Genomic DNA, 19729 nt, shown 5'->3' with positions numbered 1-19729 from the left:
TTTCTTCATTATCAGGATTTCACATAACAAAACCTGATATGATCCGCAAGTTGGAACAAGGAGAGGAGCTGTGGACAGAGAGACTTTTTCCAAGTCAGAGCTATCTCGGTAAGTCACAGATATGTGTTGGGGACGGGGGTTGGAGAGATGGCTCAGGGCTAGAGCACATAACACGGTCAAGGACCTGGGCTTGATCTCTAGTGCTTCAGAAGAAAACAAAGTCCAATGGGGTTGGGGGTGGGTAACTCACAACTGTTAAAGCCCGAAACAAAAAAAAATCCTCTGGGTGTTGGATCTCAGGTACCTGACAGTGTTGAATATTTAGGGCATCTCATTTAGAATTGTCGTAAATTACTTTACCAGCTTTAGCATTTTAAGTGTATAGTTCAGAGATGTCAGCTACAGTCACATCTTTGTGCAGCCATCAGCACTGTCCAGGCTCCAAACCTCATCTTTCAAAACTGAAACCCTGCCTGGTGAGGTGGCTCACGCTTTTGATCCCAGCACAAGCAGGCAGACCTCTATGAGTTTGAGGCCAGCTTGGTCTACACAGAGAGTTCCAGGACAGCCAGGGCTACACAGAGGAAACCCATCTCAAAAGGAAAACAAAGACCCAGCACCTCTGCACCTTTAACAACAACATGGAATTTCCCACGCTCCTCAGCATCCATCTTTGTAGCTTCTCGCTCGTGGGGCAACTCCACAGTTGGTTCTGGGAGATCTCCAACCTGTTTTCACACAGCGACACCTCTGTTTCATTCCATCCACAGTGCACTGTGCTTCCAGTTTCTGCATGTTTTTACTAGAATTTATTGTTTTCGACATTTTTCCATAGTGTATATAAATTGTTGTTTATTTGCTTGTTGAGACAGGGTCTCACTATGTATCCCTGGCTGTCCTAGAATTTACTATATAGGTCAGACTGCCCTCAAACTCACAGAGTCCACCTGCCTTTGCCTCCAGAATGCTGGATTAAAGGTGTGAGCCAGCATACCTGGCTCATATGTGAATAAAGGTCTGAGATCTCTGAAGCATCTATATGTGGTTGAGTTTTATGAATTTAAAAATCTAAATCTTCGTTTTGAGTATCACTTTCCAAGTCAGTGTTTCCTTGTTTGCCCAGTGTTTATAGAAATACTGCTTTCTGTTATCTTACCCAGAACTTTCACAGCTTTGTGGGTATGGTGTACACAGAGGTCTGACACATCGCTCTTGAAATTCTGACAAGTGTATGAGCCCATGCATTTGACTTCCAGTAAAGACAAAGAGTGCTTCCCGTAACTCAGTTCCCATTACATCTCTTCTAAGACATCTCTTCCCACTAAGTTTTTGAATGTTACTAGAATTAGTTTTGTTTATTCTAGACCATTCCTGTGATTGTTTTCTTCCACCCAACTTCACAGTTAAGACATCCATACATGGTTTTAGATGCTGAAGTCGTTTGTGGGTTTGTTTTGTGTTGTCTGTCTTACAAAATGACACAGAGGGGAGTTCAGAAAGGCACCAGTATCAACCTCTGGCTTCCATCTCCCTCAGGTGCAAGGGTGGGCTCGCTCAGACCCATACAAGCACAAACACACCCCCATCCCCATAAAATGTGCTTTTGAAGTAAAACACATTTTACTTACATATTTGAAATGTCATATTTTCATTTCTTCTTGAGTTTGTGTGTCTGTATACATCTTCATGTATGTGAGAATGACACAAACACAGGCAAGCATAAACATACAGACAGGAAAGGAGGCAGAGGCAGGCAGATTTCTGAGTTCGAGGCCAGCCTGGTCTACAGTGTGAGTTCCAGGACAGCCCGGGCTACACAGAAAAACCCTGTTTGAAAAAAAAAAGAATATTTCTGATGCTATGGATGGAACCCAGAGCACTTTATGTATGCCAGACAAATGCTCTGCCACTGAAGTTCCTCTTGCTGTGTGGTCTAGCCAGGTGGATGGGATCAATTGAAGAGATCTTGTGGCCATCCGCATATCTCCAGACCCCACCTCAGTTAAAACTGACCCCTTCCTGTTGCTGGAGATATTTAAATTGGCACACCCGATCTGTCTTGTGATACAGGGCCAGCGCTGCAAGCTCCCGACTAGGCTAGGCCTGAGGTCACGAGCAGCGGCGTGTTTAAGTGTTCTCCTGTTCTCGCTGCTGCCGCAGTTCAGGCAGCCGGCTCAGGCAGCCAGAGACACCAGCCCTGCCACCCACAAGTCACCAGCATAGGAGATGGACCTGTCAATCTCCCACACTGTCTCCACAAGGCTGGGCTGAGCCTAGACCATCCCGCCATCCACGCAGTACCCAGTAGAAAATGAGACTCTAATGTTTAATGATTATCCAAAGGCTTTATATGTTTGGTAATGCTCAATAACAAGAAGCCCACACAATTGGAGGTGTTTCCCAGTTAACTAACCTAGATGTGAGTTGTCACCCAGGACTGCTCTCCATACATGCGTGGCTCTCCATCGTCCTACAGCTCTGTCTCCCCTCCTTCTCCTCCTCTTCCTCTCCTTACTCCTCCCACCTTAGCTCCTCCCACTCCTTCCTCAGAGCCTTTTGTTTCTGCTAGGAACCGGCAGTTCTTTTGGCACTCCTGAGTTCTTTAAGTGTCCCCAAGAGGGTTTGGGAGACGAGGTTACCTGCAAGAGTTAGAGTGGGGTGGATAGTGGGATACATCAGTGGGTCCAGGGGAGCTGAAGACAAGACAGGTGAAGTAAAGGGAGAGGTGGGAATGATGGGGTGACCAAGGTCCTGCAGGCCAGCGTGCAGCCATGTCCTCCTTATTAGCATCGCTCCAACAATAAAGGAAGCAGGCAGTGGAGCGCATGCTATCAGGAAATCATTTTCATAGCCAAAGGTCCTGTGGGAGAAACAGGGCCTGTAATCCCAGCACTTGAGGGGTGGGACCTGGAGGATCAGTAAGTAAAGCTCTGGCTGCCAAGCCTGAAGACCTGAGTTCATTTCCCAGGATTCCATGGTGGAAGGAGAGAACCAGTTCCCACAAGTAGTCCTCTGATCTCTACGTGCACATGTATGTGCAAGTGTGCACACATGTGCGTGTACAGACATATAATTTAAAAAATGAAATTACAGCTCTTTCTTGGCTACATGGCAAGTTTACAGCTGTCCTGGCTAGTACCATGTCAGCATGACACAAGCTAGAATTAGGGGCGGGGAGAGGTGTGCTTCAAATAAGAAAACTCCATAAGATCATGCTGTAGACAGGCCTGCAAAGCATTTCGTTAACTAGTGATTGATGGGGGAGGGCCTGGCCCATTTGGGGGGAGGGCCAGCCCGGGGCTGATGGTCCTTTATGGTTGGCATGAGAGACTGGGAACTTTTCTGACATTATATAATGTATCATTATAGAACATAAACATTTAATCTATCCTCTTTGTAAACCACAGTGAGACATCATGGGTTCTGTCATATATATATATATATCTCCAGTGCATTTATACATACATACATACATACATACATACATACATACATATCTGAACTATTGCTAACTAATTATACTCTTTTCTAGAAGAGAAAGAGGTCTTGGTGAAGTTCAGCGACTACGAGGACCAGCCTCCTAAATCAATCCTGATCATCAACCACAAGAAGCTAATTAGGGAGAGAAGCCACATTTATGGGAAAACACTAGGCAAGAACCGTATTATTTCCAAAACACTGTTTGAGTATAAATCTGATGGGAACGTTTTGAAAAATATCTCAGAATTCCTCAGTAGAGATATAAACCCTGTGATGGGGAAGTTGGAAGGCAGTACAGAGTGGGAGAAGTCAGTCGTGACTTCAAAGCAGGAGAAAACCCATCCTGCCTTCACTCTCCATACACAAATCGGAAGGGATTTGAGCTCTGACCAGGAGCTCACCCTGCACCAGAAGACACAGATTCCAGAGCAGCAGTTTGAATGTAGTGAATGTGACAGCCCCTTCCTCATGACAGGAGTGGCATTTCCACATGACAGGGCTCACAGAGGAGGCGGGAACTTCGACTACAGTAAAGATGAAATCACTTTTTTTGAAAAATCAAACCTTGGTATTCATCCACATAATCTTATGGAAAAGAAATGTTCTGCATACAACAAATACGGGAAACTCCTTTGCAGAAAGTCAGTGTTTGTTATGCACCCCAGATCTCAGATGGACGAGAGACCCTTCCAGTGTCCTTACTGTGGGAACAGCTTTAGAAGGAAGTCCTACCTTATAGAGCACCAGCGGATCCACACGGGGGAGAAGCCCTATATTTGCAGTCAGTGCGGGAAAGCCTTCCGTCAAAAGACGGCTCTGACACTCCATGAAAAAACACATACAGAGGGGAAACCGTATCTCTGTGTGGACTGTGGGAAGTCCTTCCGCCAGAAGGCCACCCTCACCAGGCACCACAAAACACACACGGGGGAGAAAGCCTACGAATGCACTCAGTGTGGAAGTGCCTTTGGAAAAAAGTCCTACCTCATCGACCATCAGAGAACTCACACAGGGGAGAAACCCTATCAGTGCACAGAGTGTGGGAAGGCCTTTATCCAGAAGACGACACTCACGGTGCACCAGAGGACTCACACAGGAGAGAAGCCCTACGTCTGCAGTGAGTGCGGGAAGTCCTTCTGCCAGAAGACAACTCTGACCCTCCATCAGCGGATCCACACTGGGGAGAAGCCCTACATCTGCAGTGACTGTGGGAAGTCCTTCCGCCAGAAAGCAATCCTCACTGTGCACTACAGAATACACACAGGAGAAAAATCCAACGGCTGTCCCCAGTGTGGGAAAGCCTTCAGTAGGAAATCAAACCTCATTCGCCACCAGAAAACTCACACCGGAGAAAAACCCTATGAATGTCGAGAGTGTGGAAAATTCTTTAGCTGTAAATCAAACCTCGTCGCCCACCAGAAAACGCATAAGGCAGAAGCCATGAGATTTCAGTGAGTGGTGTGCTTTTATTTATTTATATATTTATTTATTTATTTAGATTTTTGAGACAGGATCTCATTATGTAGACTTGGCTGGCCCAGAACTTGGTGCGTAGACCAGTCTGGTCTCAAACTCATAGAGAGCTGCCTGCCTCTGCCTCCCAAGTGCTGGGATTCAAGGTATATGCTACCACAACTGGCAGATTTGGGGTACTTTTCTGGTTTTGGGGATTTGGTTTTTGTTTTTTTTTTGATACTGTGTGCTTTCAGGTTCCATTCCTTTCGTTTACTACTTGGTCACCGGCCACACACACACTACTGCATAAACTAAATGACAAAAAAGTATTTGAACATGAAGCCTTCATGTTTTGATCACTAGATTCAGTAGACTACACCGACCTCTGATAAAATGCTATAAATGTTCAAATTTGCTTTTCAGTCTCGGTACATACATTCCTTTTGAATCAGTAATAGACCATTGACCAAATGCAGCTTGTCCGTGTGGAATAAAAGTTAGTTGTTGCCCCCTCAAATTTACCACAGCTCTAACTTCTAAATTATAAGCTCGGTTTCACACATTATAAACCTTTATATAAAATTGGATTTCTACTATATGTTCTGTCCTAACACAGCTTGTTCCCCTCATTGTCCCTGGACAGTCATGAGTGCACGAGCAGAAGTTCATTTATTTTTAGTCTATATAGAATTCCATCATATACATATGTCTCGTTGGTAGACTTTTACATGGCTCACTGTTTATGGCCATAATTAAAAGGTACGTACATGCACTCTTCTGTGTCTATTCAAGGAGTGGAAGCACTGAGTCTTAGGGCACATGTCTATTCAATCAGCTCTGGTAGATGGTACCGTGTAATTCAAAACTTCCATGTCAGGAGACAACTTTATACAGAAGAGAAACAGCTACAAATATTCCCAATATGACATTGGTTCAAATGACAGAATTCTGAATGGATCAAGAGATGGCTTGGCAGTTGAAGGGAACCTGCTGCTCTTGCAGAGGACTTGGGTTCAGTTCCCAGCACCCACTTGGTGGCTCCCAACTGGCTGTAATGCCAGTCCCAGGGGATCCAGTGCTGGCCTCTGGCCTCTGCAAGAACCAGACATTCATGAGGGTGCACATACAAGCAGGCAAAACAGTCGCTGACAGACCCCCACAGGAATCGTGTTAGAAGGAAACCCTGGCAATACTGGGGAAAAGGGGCTGAGAGTAGAATACGTCAGCAGAGGCGTTTAGTGACACCCAGATCTTAGTATCATGATGTGACAAACTTGGGGCTGCCTTCAGCCACAGTTAACACCTTATTCAAAAAGCACAAGAGAAACAGAAGCATTCAGCATTTCCTTTGCTCAACAGTGGAAAACCTATGAGATTGTTGAAATTAGAGGAGGGTGGAAAAAACACAGCTTTACCCAAGGCCAGTAGAACCTACTACTCATACTCATACTCATACTGATGGAGGGTGTGTGTGTGTGTGTAGGGGTTGTGTGTGTGTGTATGAGTATGTGTGGTGTGTGTGTGTGTATTCCAGAGAACCACCTCAGTTCTCAAAAGCTGTCCATCTTTTTTTATAAAGAGGGGTTTCTACTGATTGAAGTTCAGCAAGTGCCTTGGCTGCCTGGCCAGTGACCCTTATCTATATCTCTTGTCTCCACCTCCTTACCGCTAGGGATGCCAGCTTGCGACACCACACCTGGGTTCTCATGTGGCTGTTGAGAGGGAACTAAGGTCCTTACACCTACCTGCATGGCAAGCACTTTACCAGCTGAACTATCTCCCCAGCCTCCTGTATCCCAACTCTGTACAAAGTGAAACTAGATACTAACGACATGGCGTGGTTAATGCAGAGGGAACAAGCCTGTCGTGGAGTCCCATGAAGGGAAGACAGATGAAATTATAGGATCTGGGGGCAGGGAGCACAAACGCGTCCTTCTAGGACGCACTTTTGAATGTATTAAGGAAAGTCTAAGTGGACTTTTATGCCTTCTTAGCTGTTTTGTGTTGGCTGCTGCTTGGGAGAGTGGATGCAGTTTTTTGAATTTCAGCGTGAGACGATGCTGTAGTTTGAATTTGAAATGTACTGCCTAAGGCTCACATAGTAAAGGCTTGGCTGCCGGCTAATGAACTTTTGTGAAGTGATTGGCTCCTGGGGTACTCTGGCCTCATCCGTGAGTTACGAGCCTTGATGAAATTAATAGTAGGGTCGTATTTGGAGGAAACAGTTCACTGGAGGTGGGTACCTTCAGTAGGCCAGTGCCATGGCGTGCCACTAAGGAATTACGCCAAGCAACATATCTAGTGTATGAGGTTTATTGGGAGAGAGCAAAAGCCCCCCTGAGAGTGGGGATATGAGAGAGTCAGAGACGACAGAGAGAAGGATCAAGACAGAGATGGAGGGAGACAGAGCATTCGGGTGGTACCTGGTGCACCTGTCGGAGTGATGACATAAGCTGTTGCTAGGTCCCCATGGACAGGCCCTGGTGAAGCACCTTGTCTCTGGGGTCTTTCTCCCTGCTGTCTTTGCGTTTCCTTTCCACTGTGTGATGAGCGGCCATCAGAGGTCTGCCTTGAAACAGTGCAGCCGTGTGGCCATCACCTGAAACTGTCAGCCAAAGTCAATCCCTCCTCCAGAGTGTTCCTCTGTGCATTTTCTTTGTTTTTAAAATTGGATTTGTCTAAGTGATTAAACATACCTCTCGGTGCACCAGGCTGTGCGCTATAGTCTGGGCTCTGCCCCGCTTGGGGCTCTCCTATGAAGTTTCGAGAAGCTGTTTATTTTTGCATTGATTTTTAGAGATTCTCCCCTTAGATACGTGAGTGAAGGGAGGGTTTGAACTTGGATCTGCTGCTCCGCTGTGGTGTTTGGGGGATGAACCCGCAGCTGTTATGAGTGAAGATGATTCTAGAACCCATTCCTACTTAGCCTACGGGTCTTTGCAGATTCACGTTTTAGACACCCAACTGGAGTGTTTGTATCTTGTAGGACAATGACCAGGGAATGAGATGGCCAAGTTTTATAACCAGGAAGTAGTTGTTCTTCAGCAGGTTAGTACCTAAAGGCTAGAAGGATGTCGGTATCACAAAACTGAGACTTTTATACGTTTCTGGCCTTCGTGCTGTATGTATGGTTACATACACTGTGATTAAGTATTTAGAACTACTGATCAGTGCTGGCTCCAAGGGGAGGGTGGGAAGGCAAGGCTGCAGGGGAGATAATGGTCAGTCTTCACACGTGAAGCATGTGGTTTATGCAGATACCTAGGCTGGACATTGGCCGGCCTACAAGGCCATGTCTGATTTTTCTTTCAGTCCTTTAGCTGGAGCCCCAACATGCTTGTTTCAAACAGGGTGTCATATAGCCCAGGCTGGCTTCCATCTCACTATGTCATATAGCCCAGGCTGGCTTCCAACTCACTATGTCATATAGTTCAGGGTGTTCTCGAACTCCTAATCCTCCTGCTGTCTCTCCCAACTTTTGTGATTACAGATGTGTCACTATACTCCACTTCTAAGGTAATGCAGCCTCTGTAAGGCTATGCTCCGTGGTGGCTCGAGTTGGAATGGCCCCCGTAGACTCCTGTGTTTGAATGGTTGATCATAGGGAGTAGCACTACAACGGTGTGGCCTTGTTTGAGGAAGTGTGTCACTGTAGAGGCACCTTGGAGGTCCCTTATGCTCAAGCTACACCTGTTGTGGCACACAGTCTCCTGCTGCCTGCAGATCAAGACATAGTGCTTTGTCTCCTGCACCATGTCTGTGTGGATGCTGCCGTGCCTCCCACCTTGATGAAAACGGACTAAAGCTCTGAACCTGTAAGCCAGCCCCATTCAATGTTTTCCTCTGTAAGAGTCATGGTATCTGTTTACAGCAAGAAAACCCTACCTAAGACAGGCTACTCTCATTTCAAAAGACTCATAAGATCCCACAGAGCATACCCTTATCATACTTTGTTTAAAAGCAAAGAACGTGAGGGGGGGGGCTGCATATCCGACAGATGCAAGCTGCCTGCTGTTCCTAGCACTAAGTGCCGTTCCACAGCCTGCTGTCTCTAGTATGAATGCTGTGTGAATTGCTTTGTGAGTGCTCAAAGCAGAAGCTCTCTGCAAGGATTCTCAGCCAATAGTCAAGCCAGGTTTGCTATGGTGATAAGCTGAAATTCACCAATAAGCAAACTGGGGTGGGGTGAGGGTGGGGCTCCCAGCCTGAAGCCATGAGAGCTTGCAGCCCAACTGTACATTCACTCCATCTTTGATTATGGGTTTCCTGGTGATAGGTGTGAACAAACACGCCTCTTTACTTTCTGTGTCCCCATCTGTCAGTGAACAGTGCATCTTAAGCATGAGATGTGTTCCAGTACAATCTGAAGGAGCGAGGCTTCCAGTGCCACACTTCACATGAAATAAGAAACAGCAGATAGTACTGGCCTCAGCTTTTGTGTCCAACATCTACCTCTGGGATGTTAAACCATTTGACATAGTTAACAGTTTATAATCTTGAACTTTTCAAAACTCCTGTGTGTGAACAATAGAAGCTGCTGGCTGGCTACGGCTCGACTTCCTCCGTTTTGCTAAAAGAACTGCAAAGTGTCTAAGCCACCCTGGAAAGCAAGTTGTTAGTCTCTTAAAAAGTTAGAACAGATTGTCTTGGGCATTGTAGAGCCATGGCAGGTTCTAGGCAACGGAGGAACAAAACTCCTTTGACCGCCTCACAGCCTAGGAAACCGAAGCATTCAGAGTGAAAACAGATGGGGCTGGAGAGATGGCTCAGCAGTTAAGAGCACTGACTGCTCTTCCAGAGGTTCTGAGTGTTCAATTCCCAGCAACCACATGGTGGCTCACAGCCATCTGTAATGGGATCCAATGCCCTCTTCTGGTGTTTCTTAAGACAATGACGGTGGGGCTGGAGAGATGGCTCAGTGGTTAAGAGCACTGACTGCACTTCCAGAGGTCCTGAGTTCAAATCCCAGCAACCACATGGTGGCTCACAACCATCTGTAATGATATCTGATGCCCTCTTCTGGTGTGTCTGAAGACAGCTACAGTGTATTCATATATAATAAATAAATAAATCTTTAAAAGACAATGACGGTGTACTCACATACATTAAATAAATCACTTTTAAAAGTGAAAACAGAAGCCAAGGAGGCAGACGCAGGTAGATCTCTGAGTTCGAGGTCAGCCTGGTCTACAGAGTGACCACGGCTATACAGAGAAACCCTGTCTCAAAAAAACAACCCCCCCCCCAAAAAAACCCTTAAAAAAATGTTCAATGGAAACAGCAATCAAAAGTTAAAACATATACTTCCCATGTGACCCTGAAATTTCACTTGTATTTTCTATACCTTGGATAAATAAAAACATCTTTACAAAAGAAAAGGCTAATGGACAATGTCACAGAGAGTTACTCAGAGTTTGAAAGGAGCCAAGCGTTCGTTTGGTGGGTCATTGTGTACATTGTATCACATGAAGAAAGTAGGCTAATACAGGACTGTTGAAGTAACCAATGTTCAACTGTGTGGATAAACTTCAAACGAATGAGGCTAGAAGCCGAACCTGTCTAAAAGGTGACAAGTTGTGTGATTCCACTTAGATGACATTCTGAAAATGGCAAAACCTTAACTGAGGATTGGTGAGAGTTCACTGAGTGTTTGGCGCGGAAGGGTCTTGGGAAGGAAGCAATGCATGAGGGTTGTCCTTTGAGGTGTTGGGAGTGGTTTCGTGTTCTCATTGTGGTCAGATACAGAAATGTACACATATATAAAATTACAAATAGATGCACAAAAATAAATTGCATTGTTTGTAAGTTTTCTAAAACAAACTCTCGATGTTTCCTGTGGCTCCACCGGCAGTAGGTCCTTGTGTCCCCACCCACTCATACACTCTGCCAAAAGAAACGACTTCTGAATGGTTTGCTGTTTTCTCTGAGTTCTCTATCAAGCCTTGGTTGACCTGGAACTTACCATGTAGCCCAAGCTAGACTTGAACTTGTGGTGATCCTCCTGCAATTGCCTACCTAGCCTTGGATTCAAGAGTTATACATGCTGTGCGTGCATGGGCACACATCCATGCTGTGCGTGCATGGGCACACATACTGGCCTTTCCTGTATGATCTGACCGTCACTTGTTGTCTTAGTCACTATTCTATTGCTGTGAAGACACACCAGACCAGAGAAATTAAAAAGGATTTAATTGGGGCTAGATTACAGTTTCAGAGTTCCCATTATCATAGTGGGGAGCATGGCAGCAGGCCATGATGCTGAAGAACTAGCAAAGAGCTACATCTGGGATCTGTGAGGGGGGGCAAGAAGGAGGAGGAGGAGGGAGGGAAGGAGAGAAGAGGGAGGGAAGGAGAAAGGAAAGAGAAGGAGGGAGGGAAAGAGGAGGGAGGGAGGGAAGGAGAGAAGAAAGGGGGAGAGAGAGGGAGAGAGAACTTGGACCTGGCTTCAGTGACGTCCTCCAACAAGGCCGTATCTCCTAATCCTCAGATAGCACCACTCCTTGGCGACTAAGCATTCAAACACAAGAGAAACGTATGAGCTATGCCGGTCATTCTTATTCAAACCACCACACTTTTCCTTGAGTCAACTCAGTCACACTACAAGGAGGACATTGCATTTGGCCCTACTTGTAATACTGTCCATCTAATTCAGCCTTAAATGGCAGGCTTCCTGTCCAGGGAGATTCAGAGAGCACACCTGGGGGGGGGGGCATTCTTTAAAGGAGCGCACAGTGGCTGACCAAAAGCCAGTGAATGCTCATTAGTGCACCTGCAATCATTGGGAATGACCCTTAAGTGGCAGCCAGTCTGGTTTTGCCCTTGGTTTTGAGCAGTATTACTTGACATGTTACATGAATACATTTGGGGACAGCGAGATGGCTTTACTGTCGAGCCTGAAGACCTGAGTTGGATCCCAGGGACCTGTACGATGGATGGAGAGAACTGACCCATTCATGGTGTCCTCTTGACTTCCAGGAACACGCTCCCCCCCACACACAAAAGTATAGTTAAATTCTTTGTTTTAAAAAGTCTGGTTAGTCAGGCTTGGTGGCACACACCTTTAGTCCCAGCACTCAGGAAGCAGAGGCAGGTGGATCTTAGTGAGTTCTAGGCCAGCCTGGTCTACAAAGTGAGTTCCAGGACAGAGAAACCCCATCTTGGAGCAAGAAGAAAACCATGTAGGCATATTCTGCATTCTTGGAGATCATATTCTCTCCTGCAGCACATATATTCTGAGATTCTTTTAATGTACTTTGAGGCAAGAACTCAGCAGCCTAGGCTGCCCTCAAAATAGTTACTATTTTGCCTCAGGATCTCAAGTTACAGTTTGAATATAAATGTGTCCCGACAGGCCCCCTCGTCTGCACACATGGTTCCCATGATTTGCCACATTTGGGGAGGGGGTTGTGGAACATTGAAGAAGACTTGTTTGAAACTCAGTGAGAAGAAAAGAAAGTCTTCAGAGAGCAGGCCACCATTCCTCAGATCTTGCTCTCCAGCCGGTGTGTGTTGGAGTGAGCTGTGGGAGGAACAGATGACAGGAGCTCAGCAAGATCTACCGCCATCTCTCTCTCTACAAAAGCTTACCACCATCCCAGCTAGAAGGAACATTTACAGAGCCAGGGATCAAGACTGCAGGACAAATAAGGAGGCAGAGCAAGACAGGTTTCTCTGTGTGGGCCTGGCCATCCTGGAACTCACTCTGTAGACCAGGCTAGCCTAGAACTCAAGAGATTGCCTGCCTCTCCCTTCCCAGTACCGACCTGAATTAAAGGTGTGCACCACCATGCCAGACTTATTGGCAACCTTTTTATAAAAAAATGCAGATAGACAAAAATAAAAAGCCAGGTGTGGTGATTTGTTCCTTTAATCCCAGCACTTCAGAGGCAGAGAGGTGTGGATCTTTCTGAGTTTGAGACCTGTTTGGTCTACATAGGGAGTTCCAGGAAAACCAGAACTACATAATTGAGAGACCAGTCTCAAAGAACAAAAATCAAAAACTGGCGTCCAGCCAGGCACATACTACTGATAACCTGGCTGTATTTACTCAAGCACCGGAGGCCAGGAGTCCCCTGAGGAAGACAATCCATGCTTCATTGGAAGTTGGCTGTTTAATGTAAGCACCATTTTTAGTCTTCAGAGGCAAAAGCAGTCTCCCCAACAGACTCTAAACAAATTGGCAGTGTAGAAATAAAGCTCGGCTCCATGAATCCAGTCAGTATAATGCTAAGTCAAGGCAGCAGCAGCCTATGATGGAGGACTTTAAATCCATCACAAGTCATCGCGGTCACTCAAAGGGCCCCTCATCAGAGCAGGTTCCCAAGCCCAGCCACGCATTTAATCACGGCCTCATCACACAAACGCACCCAAGCAGGCACACACAAACACGGACTCCACATTGGAGTTCTGACGCATGCAAGCCACGCTCAGACCCCAAATCAGCGGTTTGAACGTGGCCCGGTGGTCGGTGGGAAATGTAGTGCAAGGTCCGCAAAACCCGGATGTCGAGAAGGCGCGTGTGGCCAGCTGCCCCGCGGACGCGCCGCAGAGACCCCTGGGATAGACCGAGCGCGCCACACCGCGCAGGCGCGCACTTCTAACCCGCGGTCGGAGGTGAGACCGGTGGGTGTCGTGCGTGTGAAGTGGGCGGTGATGAGCGAGCCCGGCTGGGCATGCTGAAGGGGAAGGCTGGGTTAGGGCAGACAAGGAAGGAAAGCCCCGGCCAGCGAAAGCCCGGGCCGTAGAAGCTGCGAGCGGAGAGAATGAAGCGGGGGCGGGAGCCGAGAGCGCGCCCCCGGGGAGGGAGAGGGAGGCAGGCGGGCGGGCGAGCCCGGCGCACGCCCCTGTTGTGGTTTTTCTGGATTCTCCCCGGGAGACTCTACTTGTGGCTTTTTGAGCCTGTCCTTATAGGCAGGGCTCAGTGTTTCAGAAAAACGATTGTTAACCAGAATGGTAAGGGGGAAGTGCGTGTGTCTGCGTTTTAAAGTGAGTCGATCTGTTTGACTCTGGAGAGAGAACGGGATTGCACTTGCCTTGGGAACCTCGAGGATGTAGACTGCACGTGGTCAGTACCGTTTAGACTGAGTCGAATTTTGAAGTGTTTGTGTTCGAAGTCCATGAGGACTCGTGAAGTTGTCCTTTATGGGACCCTAGTGGAGTACGGGAGAAACCTCGTCTCGGCTGGTTGGCATTGTTTAGCTGACGTTTTTATTTTCATGGGCAACTTAAAAAGTGTAATTGGCTGATTTGTTTTCTTTTGTTTCGAGGCAGAATTTCTCTTTGTAACTCTGGCTGTCCTAGAACACACTCTGTAGACCAGGCTGGCCAACTCAGAGATCCATCTGCTTCTGCATCGTCCTGAGTGCTGGGATTAAGGACGTGTACCGCCACACTCTACTGATCTATTTATTTTATTTTGTATTTTTTTGAGATGGGAACTCACTATGTAGCCCTAGTTGGGTTCATATTTAAAGGGATCCACCTACTGCTGCCTCCAGAGTGCTGGGATTAAAGATGTGTGCTGAGATTTTTGTTTTAATTATATTTTAAAATTTATTTTATTTCTATGACTACACTGTAGCTGTCTTCAGACACACACCAGAAGAGGGCACCAGATCCCATTACAGATGGCTGTGATTACAGCCACCATGTAGTTACTGGGAATTGAACTCAAGACCTCTGGAAGAGCAGTCAGTGCTCTTAACCACTGACCCAATCCTCCAGCCCCTTAATCATTTTTAATGAAGAGAACATAAAATTTTTAGGGCATATCACTGTATATTGAGCAACCCCAGACTGAATGATGACTAATATGTTCGAATAAGCAGAACACCATTGAGAATTTACAGTTTAAAAAAAAAAACAAACCAGCGGGTGTGTAGCTCAGTGGTTAAAGCCCTTGGCTAACTTACACAAGACCACTCTCACCCTCCCAGTCAACCCGAGGGCCTCAGCAAAACAAGGAGGAAACACCCCTTTCCTGAACTTTCTCTTACAACAGCCATTTCAAAATTGCTATTCGGGAGAATTATTTTTTTTCTCCTACTGCTATATGAATTCATGGAAAATTCAAATTTTTCTGCAAGGCATTCTTAAGATAGTAAAAATAAAAAAGGGGGTATTTAAATACAGATCAGTTTCATAGTAGTTATTTAGCTCATCAGACTTGATGAAGCTTTGGGGTGTGTGTGTGTGTGTGTGTGTGTGTGTGTGTGTGTATGTGTATGTACCCTCAAGACAACATCAGATGCCCCGGATGGATCTGCAGTTACAGGCTGTTGTGAACTCCCACTGTGGGCGCTGGGAACTGAACTCCGGTCCTCTGCAACAGCATCAGCCTCTGAGCCATCTCTCTCCCCACTGGAGCTCCTTGTCTTACCATTTTCTTCAAGGCAAAAATCTGCCTGCTTTTGAAAACCTACAATGTGAAAGGTACATACATGACGCCCTCCCCCACTCTCCAGCCTCCGTTTTGTCTCCTCTACAGGGAGTAGTGTCCAGATGAAATGGACTGGGAGCTAGCAGAAGAGGAATCTGAGGTCCGAGGACAACAGGAGGCCAGCATAGCTGATAAGTGTGGTTTAGCATGCCTTCTCTTCTTTCCTACGAGAAGCTGCTTTCTGGGACCCTCCAGATACACATCCTTTCTCACGAGTTCAGCCTCTTCCCCAGCTGCCCCCTCCTGTTCATCTGGATATGCAGGACCCCCCCTGTTTGGGCGAGATCCTGTTTGTCCCTTGAGCCTTCTTGGATAGGATCCCACATAACCCGAGCAAACCTAAGCAGTTACCGCCCCTGGGGTCTTCATCCAGTGCTGAGGTGAGAATCCCTTCCCTCTTGTCACTTGTGTTTTGGTCAAGGATTCTTCACAGCTTTCGTTCCCAGTGGCACGAGGGCACAAGAAACCTCTTGCACATGGAAAAGCAGTGTATACCCCCACCCTACCGCACTGCTCCAAAATTACATTTAAAAAAGCAGTTTACCCAGTTAAAGATGTGTTATTCTCAGCTTTCCAGCCTATTGAGGTTAAATTAATGGACACAGAACTTTACAGAAGGGAAAACAGGATTTCTGGGTTAGAATGAAGGACGCTTGACATCTGTCTCGCTGTCTGTGGGGTTTCACTGTGACTGAATCAGAAGTTACCGTCCTGTTGAAAGGACTCACCAGAGATGGCTCAGCAGTTAAGAGCACTGACTGCTCTTCCAGAGGTCCTGAGTTCAATTCCCAGCAACCACATGGTGGCTCACAACCATCTGTAATGAGATCTGATGCCTTCTTCTGGTGTGTCTGAAGACAGCTACAGTGTACTCATATACATAAAATAAATAAATAAATCTTAATGGCGGTGGGGGGGGGGGCAGTTGGCATCTGCACAGTTGGCTCCACTGTTAAGAGTGCATGCTGCTCTTGCAGAGGACCTGGGTTCTGTTCCTGGCATCCACATGGCAGCTCACAGCTGCTTTTAATCTTCTTCTGTCCTCCAAAGGTAATAATGGAAGAGTGTGTGTACATACATGCTCACAAAAACCCATGCACATGACGTAAATAAATGTAAGGGTCAGGGGCAGTCATCTTCATCTGCGTAACAATTTTCAGGCTGTCTTGGGCTGTGTAAGACAATGTCTCAAAAAGCAAAGAACTAATATCCATCTAGAAAATAAAATTAACCCCTATGGTCAGCAAATATAATAAATTTAGGAGCTTATTTACAGACAAGAAACTAGTTGTGTTTGTTTGTTTGGTTGGTTTTGGTTTTTCGAGACAGGGTTTCTCTGTGTAGCCCTGGCTGTCCTGGAACTCACTCTGTAGACCAGGCTGGCCTCGAACTCAGAAATCCACCTGCCTCTGCCTCCCAAGTGCTGGGATTAAAGGCGTGCACCACCACCACCTGGCAGAATCGACTCCTCTTAAATAAGTGATCATTACACATGGCACACTCACAGTGCTGCTCAGGTGTGCTCTGTCAGGTGTGCCCATGTGTTGGTATACATGGTTTTACCTAATTAAAGAACAGTCTGGAAGCTATCTGTAGGCTTATATTTTTTTCAAAACCTACTTTAGTAAGGGCTGTTCAAAACTTCAACTTCCCTTACATGCCGTTGGCCAAAGGTAAAGGAGGAAAATGGCTCATAGGACAAGGGGGATGCGGACCTGTTTAGAAGTAGTTCCTTGGGGCCATTCCAGTTTTCTTTGTCTGCAGTCCAGCCCATTACCAAACACCGAACACGAATCAGGAGTGTGAGGCTCCGCCAGTCGGCATGAGTCCACCAAAGCACCAAGATCCACCCATAACATCACCAGAAGTTCTTTGGTGTGTTTCTCTCTATGAAGTCACAGAAGGGGAAGATCAGTGAAGAAAGCCAGGTGAACCAATGTGATGGCCTCATCGGTTAAGACCAGCGTCAGTGAAGCTCAACGAAGACCAGCCGCGTGTGGCAAGGTGAACCAATGCCAGACCATTGACCACTGTCTGTCGGGTTATACTTAAACTCTTTCCAAACATCACATGTTCTTCTCAAGTGTCTGCTCCAGAAAAACATCACATGACACAACTGAGCTTCCAAATGAACCAGAAATTCTCACTTTAGCTGTTGGTGGTCACTATAGGCTGTTTGGGGAGGGGTGCGGCTTGCCCTAGATCCATCATGTTCTAAAAGCCTGTATCCTTGGGTGTGGGAGTGAAATAGTTCATTAGCACCCACTATTACACTTCTTTAGGATGTACAAAGGAGATGACTGTCACACAGAGATGCTCTTAGTTTAGTTGTGAACCATGGATGTTAGCTGTGAAGTAAGTAAATTCTCATGCACCCCCCTTAACCCCTTCTTGGCTCTGCTGTTGTAGGTACTACACTACTCCTTTTCTGAAGAAAGACTGATTGTCTCTTACAGATCTCAAAACCATGGCTCAGGTGAGGTAATGGTTCCCTCTCTTTGGGAAGGTATTTGTTTGTTCTACCCTGTCAGCTCACACACACACACACACACTCATTTTTTGAAGGGCAAGGGATTATAACCCTGGTCCTTGTGCATGCTAAGCAAGTGTAGTCTTGCTGAGTAGGAGTCCCGGTTTGTTTTTTGAGGATATTTTGATATTTTCCTTTTTTGTCTTAAATCTTCCTGTCATTTTTCCCCCTCAGGAAGTTTGTTTCCCTTCAGTCTCCCCCAGAAGCCATGCTGAAACAAACGCATTTGTTTTTATCAGTGAAGCGTATTAACACGTGAACTTGCCACATATAAACTGTAAAATGATACAGTGCTAGAATATAGCTCAGCTGGTGGCCCCTGCCTGGCATCTAAGCTGTAAGTTTGATTCCCAGCACCATGGATGGTGGTGTGTGCTCATACTTCCAGGAGATAAAGATAGGAGGATTAGAAATTCGAGGTCCTCCTTGGTTACAGAGCACGTTTGAGGCCAGCCTGGGCTGTGTAAGGTCGGAATGGAGCTCATCATGTTAAGGCACTCTCTGCCAAGCCTTGTGACCAAGGGTTTGAGCCTCAGGACATACATGGTCGGGAAAACTGACACGTGAAAGTTGGCCCCCACAGATGCACCCACACACGTGGAGACCCCTGACTACCCACAGATGTGCCCACACACGTGGAGACCCCTGACTCTATGTACAGAGGATTTTTTTTTTTAAATATCCAAACCTTTGGCCGTATCCACAAACCTGAGTAAAGAAGAAGATTCATAGAATGTTACTAGAAAGAGGCGAGAACATCCTGTCTCAAATGTAAGTATAGAGGTCTGCTTGGCAAGGAGCCAAGAACCCCATTTCTTCTGTGTGCGCCATCAGTTCTGCTCACAAAAGCTCCTAAAAGCGTGCTGTCTTCCAGTAACATCTTTCCTAGAATACTAAGGATATTACACTTTTCCTCTTTTAAAAGTTTGTTCTAACTAAGCCTGGTGGCCCATGTCTTTAATTCCAGCACTTGGGAGGCAGAGGCAGGTAGATCTCTGAGTTTGGGCCAACCAAGGCTACATAGTGAGACCCTGTCTCCAAAACAGAAATTATGTTTTTATTTTCTTTCTAAAATAATTTATTAAATTTTTATTTGATGTGCATTGCTGTGAGGGTTTCAAATCCTCTGGAAGTGCAGTTATAGACAGATGTGAACTGCCACTTAGGTGCTGGGAATTGAACCTGGGTCCTCTGGAAGGACAGCCTGTGTTCTTAACCACTGAGCCATCTCTTCAGCTCCACAAAAACTGTTCTAATTTTGTATTTGGACACAGAAGTAAATGTATCTACACGCAGTGGTACTGAACTGAGGTGTATAGCTCACAGTGCTGTACTGTCTTCTCAGAGATTGGTCCTATCTGTTTTACTCAGAAAATTAATCTTTATACATTTTAGAGTTCTTGTTGCTGTTGGAGACGGTATCACTGTGTATCCCTGGCAGGCCTGGAACTGTGCCAGCCCTGAAGGAAGTAAGCTGTTTTCTGACCTGAGAACTATAGGGTTTAAGAACCCTTCAGGCAGACAGTTAGGAAATGGACAGTCCTTGCTGTAGTTGTTGCCCTTCAAGCAGTATGTTTTCTGCCTGACTGAGTTCCTTTCTTTAGTTGTTTATCAGGTACTCCGTCCATATCTTTCAGTGATTAGCCGAGTGCATATTCTTAGGTGATTTATTTTTTTATTGTTAATAAAACCCACCATTCTTCTTCTTATTCTGAGCATTGTCTCATAACTCAAGCTGGCCATGAATCCACTCGAGTTCAGGCAGGCCTCCAGCTTGTGACTGTCCCGATTAACCCCGACAAGGAAACTCGTGCCACCAGAGCCTG

The 19729-nt window shown here is 46.2% G+C and overlaps 1 protein-coding gene across 1 annotated transcript in view; it reads left to right on the top strand.

Moving 5' to 3' along the window:
- Nucleotides 1-19729, top strand: part of Znf382 (zinc finger protein 382) — a 58647-nt gene that overhangs the window by 8547 nt on the left and 30371 nt on the right. The window contains 2 exon segments of the mRNA XM_028787707.1: nt 16-108; nt 3533-4912. Of these exon segments, the coding sequence (XP_028643540.1) occupies nt 16-108; nt 3533-4912 (1473 nt within the window).

The sequence above is a fragment of the Grammomys surdaster genome, unplaced genomic scaffold, assembly GCF_004785775.1.
Source record: "Grammomys surdaster isolate TR1022 unplaced genomic scaffold, NIH_TR_1.0 125671, whole genome shotgun sequence".
NCBI lineage: Eukaryota > Metazoa > Chordata > Mammalia > Rodentia > Muridae > Grammomys > Grammomys surdaster.
The sequence above is the reverse complement of the archived record's forward strand: the minus strand, read 5'-3'. Positions and strand labels throughout refer to the sequence as shown.